Below are 5,681 nucleotides of genomic sequence, written 5' to 3'. Positions count from 1 at the left end.
GAATATTTGCTCTTTTAGTATTTATCCAGTAGGTTTTCTCAAGGAGAAACTCCCAGTAGTGGACACCAAAAATGGATATATCACATTATCTGGTGTACAATCTTTAGCTACCTGAACCCAGCCATCACCCTGGGTCTGCTGGTCAGCTGCCAGTTCTGTGTCCTCAGTAGCCTACCATAAATTGATCCAAAAATAATTTACATTATACACAAGTTAACATGGGATTTAAATGCAAACAGAAGTTCAAAGTTAATGGTGTCCTTTGTAGTGTATGCCGCTCCAGCTCAGGTCACTGTACAGAAGTTGCAATACGTTGACAAGATTTAGATTTATAATGTCCTCGAAACGTGTTAGCCATGTATTGAATCAAGAGCGCCACTTTCCTCAAACAGCTCTATGCATTGAGTTAATGTGTTTTCCGCTGATTTCAGCCTTTAATATAAGCTCTCCCTTCCTGGCAGCGATTGTTGGAGCTGAAAGAAGCAGAGACGCCTTATCTTTCGACTCCCTCTGCTTAAATACATCCTCTGAATGATCGTAATTCTATTGTATTTTCTGACAGTTATGCGGGGCGAGATTAACCAAATGCTTTCCTGTTCTCTTCTCTGGTAGTTGAATGGAATCAAGGATTTGGCATAGAATTTCTTCTCACCCTCCAGCTTGTGCTGTGTGTGTGTCATAGCAACCACTGATAGAAGGTGGAGTGATGTCGGAGGTTCTGATGTCCTGCGCCCTTGGCGATCGGGCCCTCAGTAGGTCTTGGAGTAAATCAAAGCCATTATATTGTTTTAATCTACCCTGGAAACGATTCATGACTTGCAGTGCAGTGGTATAACACATTAATTGGATAATTTACCTCACTAGTCTCAACGCCAGCTGTAAGACACCTGGGTCATGTTCAGTAGCGCACACCGTAGCAAAATGTTTTCAGACACTAAATTAAAAAAGAAATACTAGACGTATAAGATACCATTTTGTATTTGTCTGTGATGACTTATACACCCTGCAGCATGTTTGACTTCTTGTCAGAAATAAAGCATGGTAATCCATTTAAATGTCCTGTTTTCAACTTTAACAACCTTTTAATTTCTAAATTTAGCATAGATATTTGACAAATGTAAATCATTTGAATTGCAAATAATCTCTTTTAAGAGTTCCTGTATAGTAATGTTCCTCAGTCACTTTTCAGTGCAACAATTTCTGTTTAGAACTGATGTACATATTTTATGGGGTGACTGAGAAAAAGGGGTGAAACCTGAAGTCTCTTGTTAGCGGTATTTCCTGTTACTTTGAATGTCAGTCTCCTCCCACTTTCACTAGGGATCTACAGTAACACTGTGGTATAAATGCTGCGTGGCTTGCATTGTTAGTAACACTGAAGACACAACACAAACGCCACCCAACACCACAGTGATGGGAGAACTCAGAAATTGGTCGTTTTGGCGGGCTGTTCTAGCAGAGTTGATCGGTATGATCCTCTTCATATTCATCGGTATATCTTCTGCTATCGGGAATAAAAATAACTCCATGCCTGGCCAGGAGGTTAAAGTAGCGTTAGCCTTTGGTCTGGCCATCGCCACGCTGGCCCAGAGTTTGGGCCACATCAGTGGAGCCCACCTGAACCCAGCCATCACCCTAGGTCTGCTGGTCAGCTGCCAGATCAGTGTGTTCAAGGCAGTGTTCTACATCCTGGCTCAGATGCTGGGAGCTGTAGTAGCTAGTGCCATAGTGTATGGAGTCAAGCCGACAAACATTGATGCACTGGGGGTTAATCACGTGAGTGGATATCACTTTTGACTGTTTTCAGATTATTGGCTAATATGGAGAGATTTCAAACAATAACAGAGCAGTCACCCACCACTGTTTTAGGAGAAAGCTGAGTGCTGGGTCTGGACATATTATAGACAGATTATAGACAGTGCTATAGATGCAAGGACTGACCATCCATGTAAACAAAATTAAAGTTTTAACCATGTTTTGAGGCTATACAGTGTTTGTTTACAATTACATGGTAAAAAAAAGGAGCTAAATAAGATTATTTGGGGTTCTGATGGAATAAGTTATATTCTTCAAGAATCAATGGATATATACTGTATCATTAATTTAAAAGTAAAAAAATTTATGTAAAATGTATGTACCAATATGCAGATTGCCACTAAGTATTAAAATGCTGAAAATATACATTTGGAATGAATTCATTTTAAATGGAATTGATTCAGACATGTTGAAGACTTTTGTGAAAATTGTAATCTAAAGTAAGCTTAAACTCATCTACTTTAAATCAGACTGACTTAATCAACGCTTGAGCCGTCATACATCTCAGATCTCATCTCAGATGCCACCTAATGTTTCACAAGCTCATCATATCCTCTCCGGTCTTCTCCAGCTGAATAAAATAAGTGTAGGACAAGGGTTTGTCATCGAGTTCCTGACCACCTTCCAGCTGGTCCTATGTGTCATAGCAGTGACTGATAAAAGGCGTGGGGATGTCACCGGTTCTGCCCCTCTAGCCATTGGGCTCTCTGTGGTTCTGGGACATCTTGCAGCAGTAAGTGAATAATGCTACTCAAACATGTGTGCTGATAAAAATGTTTTCAGCTTTACACTGTAGATCTACAGTAGATTATAGTCTTGCTATAAACAAACTTCAGGAAAATCCATAATCGCCGGTGTAAGTGTAATATACCGGTACAGTATAACATAAACATGTCATAAATGCTATGGTTAATTGTTTCTATCCTCAGATCAGTTTCACTGGATGTGGCATTAATCCTGCTCGCTCATTTGGGCCAGCTGTAATCTACAAACACTTTGGTGACCATTGGGTAATCTTTCACCTTTTTCACCCTAATGTTTGTGTTGTCATCAAAACCATCATATCATATTAATGATAGCTTCTTGTCTATCAACTGCACATCTATCACTTTTGTATTATTATCTAACTTTTAATTATCCAGGTTGGTCTCATAAAAAAGAGACCTGTTCCACAGCAGCTCTTGGTTCAGCACAGATATTGAATTGTTGGCACCATTTGTGCTCCTGTACTCCAGGTGTACTGGCTGGGGCCGATGTGTGGAGGTGTAGCAGCAGCCCTTATCCATGACTTCCTCCTGTATCCTAGAAGTGATGACTTCAGTAAGCGGTGGAATGTTCTAGTCAGTGGGCCAGAGAAGGAGAATGATGCCCCAGAGGAGGGCAGCAGTAGTCCTGGAACCAGTCAGTGGCCCAGAAATGACAAGTTCACTAACAATTAGCCTACCAAATGTTGGAAATTATAAGCAGAAAAATATCTAAATTGTGCTTAAAAACCTTGTTTCTGCAGTCTCTGCCAGCCGCTGAGAGATCCATATGTAGAATTAATTTAAACTGTCAGTTTGATTTATGCAGTTATCTACTTTTATTATTGCTGTAACAGACATGTTGTTTTGTGTTTCTGTTTGTCCTGTGTTGAAGGTTGAAACATTTGTACACCTAGGAGACAGTTCAAAATGTACTGTAAAGACAAAATGTACTGTAAAGACAAAATGCGCACCCTCCCCCTTATAGAATTAACAAGAAATGATGTTTTACGACCACAAATAACTGTAGTGATCCTGTGTTGTTTAACGTAGATATCGACTTTACCACTTCAGCATGCTTTTGTGGTACAGTCGATGCCACGCAAGGCTACGGGCCAGAAGGTTGAGGATTTGCTGACCACCACGGATGAGCTAACTCTCCCTGCCTTTCATTAGAACTACACTACGATCAGAGCCGGGTGCAGACAATGATCATCCAGGTGGAAATCAGATTTAACATTTTGATACTATATTTATAATTATATAAAATAAATGCAACAAATATATGCAACACCACAATCTGCACAGTTTGAATGCTGGAATTATATTTTGGACGAATGTGCGCAGGTTGCCTACAGGAGACTTTTGTAGTAGCCTAATCAGATTAAAACATTATAACTGGTTGTGTTGATGCCACACATAAAAGGTAATGCATTTTAAAAGTGAAATTAACCATATTTAGGCTATAGGTTATTGAAGCGTTAGGTTCTAGTTGCGCGACAGCAGAGCTGTCAAGCTTTCCTGAATAACTGGGCCTGCTGGAAGCCTACTGTATGTGGCCACATTATTATTATTATTAACAAACAGTGCATCTCAGTATCAGAACTTAAAATACAGCCAAACTGGCATGCTACTGTGTTTTGTATATCTTATAAACTGTCGATTAGACCCACAACTGATCAAAATTGAATGAAACATTCAAATCACAGGGCTTTTGCGCTGTAATTCAAATGCCATTTTCACAGCAGTTTACAGCCTAGAGTAGAATGGTGTACTCACTTGAAAACAATAATGCAAATAGGGAGGATAATTGTATGGTCCCTAATATAAGATCAATAGGGGAGCTTTTTGAGCGGTATTTACATTTTCTTTGTTTTAGTCTTTGCTTTGTGGAAATGAAGTATTTTTTGTTATTAAAGAATAAACTGTACCAGTCAAGTTTGAACAACTACTCATTCAATGTTTTTTCTTTATTTTCACTAATAGTGTAGACATCAAAACTATGAAATAACACATATGGAATCATGTAGTTGTAACGGTCGTCTGTTGAAGAAGGTGTGGACCAAAGCGCAGCGTGGTAAGTGTTCATGCTTTTTATTGAAACGGAACACTAATAACAAAGAGAATAACCGAAACAGTCCTGTCAGGTGCAAAACACTAAACAGAAAATAACTACCCACAAAAACCATGTGGGAAAAAACTACCCAAGTATGGTTCCCAATCAGAGACAACGATAGACAGCTGTCCCTGATTGAGAACCATACCCGGCCAAAACAAAGAAATACAAAAACATAGAAAAAATAACATAGAATGCCCACCCAAATCACCCCCTGACCAAACCAAAATAGAGGCATAAAAAGCTCTCTACGGTCAGGGCGTGACAGTAGTAACCAAAATAGTGTTAAACAAACCAAAATATATTTTAGATTCTTCAAAGTAGCCACCCTTTGCCTTGATGACAGTTTTGCACACTCTTGGCATTCTCTCAACCAGCTTCACCTGAAATGCTTTTCCAAAAGTCTTGAAGGAGTTCCCACATATGCTGAGCACTTGTTGGCTGCTTTTCCTTCCAACTCATCTCTAACCATCTCATTTGGGTTGAGGTCGGATGATTGTGGAGGCCAGGTCATCTGATGCAGCCCTCCATCACTCTCCTTCTCGGTTAAATAGCACTTACACAGCCTGAAGGTGAGTTGGGTCATTGTCCTGTTTAAAAACAAATGAAAGTCCCACTAAGCGCAAACCAGATAGGATGGCGTATCGCTGAAGAATGCTGTGGTAGCCATGCTGGTTAAGTGTGCCTTGAATTCTAAATAAATCCCTGACAGTGACACCAGCAAAGCACCCCCACAGCATCACACCACCTCCATGCTTCAAGGTGGCAACCACACATGTGGAGATCATCCCTTCACCTACTCTGCGTCTCACGAAGACACGGCGGTTGGAACAAAAATCTCAAATTTGGACTCATCAGACCAAAGGAAAGATTTCCACCAGTCTAATGTCCATTGCTCATGTTTCTTGGCCCAAGCAAGTCTCTTCTAATTATTAGTGTTCTTTAGTATTGGTTTCTTTGCAGCAATTTGACCATGAAGGCCTGATTCACGCAGTCTCCTCTGAACA

General features: G+C 40.1%; 1 protein-coding gene and 1 non-coding gene across 2 annotated transcripts; both read left to right on the top strand.

The window, feature by feature from the left end:
- Positions 1–56, top strand: LOC139551401 (U7 small nuclear RNA). Its single transcript, XR_011670270.1, has one exon. It is a non-coding gene; the product is annotated as a U7 small nuclear RNA (small nuclear RNA).
- Positions 57–1,378: 1,322 nt separating this feature from the next.
- LOC139550559 (aquaporin-1-like) lies at positions 1,379–4,488 on the top strand. Its single transcript, XM_071361515.1, has 4 exons — positions 1,379–1,776; positions 2,387–2,548; positions 2,745–2,825; positions 3,051–4,488. The coding sequence occupies exons 1-4, from the start codon at positions 1,414–1,416 to the stop codon at positions 3,252–3,254; spliced, it is 810 nt and encodes a 269-aa protein (XP_071217616.1). The 5' UTR covers positions 1,379–1,413; the 3' UTR covers positions 3,255–4,488.
- The last annotated feature ends 1,193 nt before the right edge of the window (positions 4,489–5,681 follow it).

The sequence above is a fragment of the Salvelinus alpinus genome, chromosome 23 (assembly GCF_045679555.1).
Source record: "Salvelinus alpinus chromosome 23, SLU_Salpinus.1, whole genome shotgun sequence".
NCBI classification, from domain to species: Eukaryota; Metazoa; Chordata; class Actinopteri; order Salmoniformes; family Salmonidae; genus Salvelinus; species Salvelinus alpinus.
This window is presented reverse-complemented; position numbering and strand designations above follow the sequence as displayed.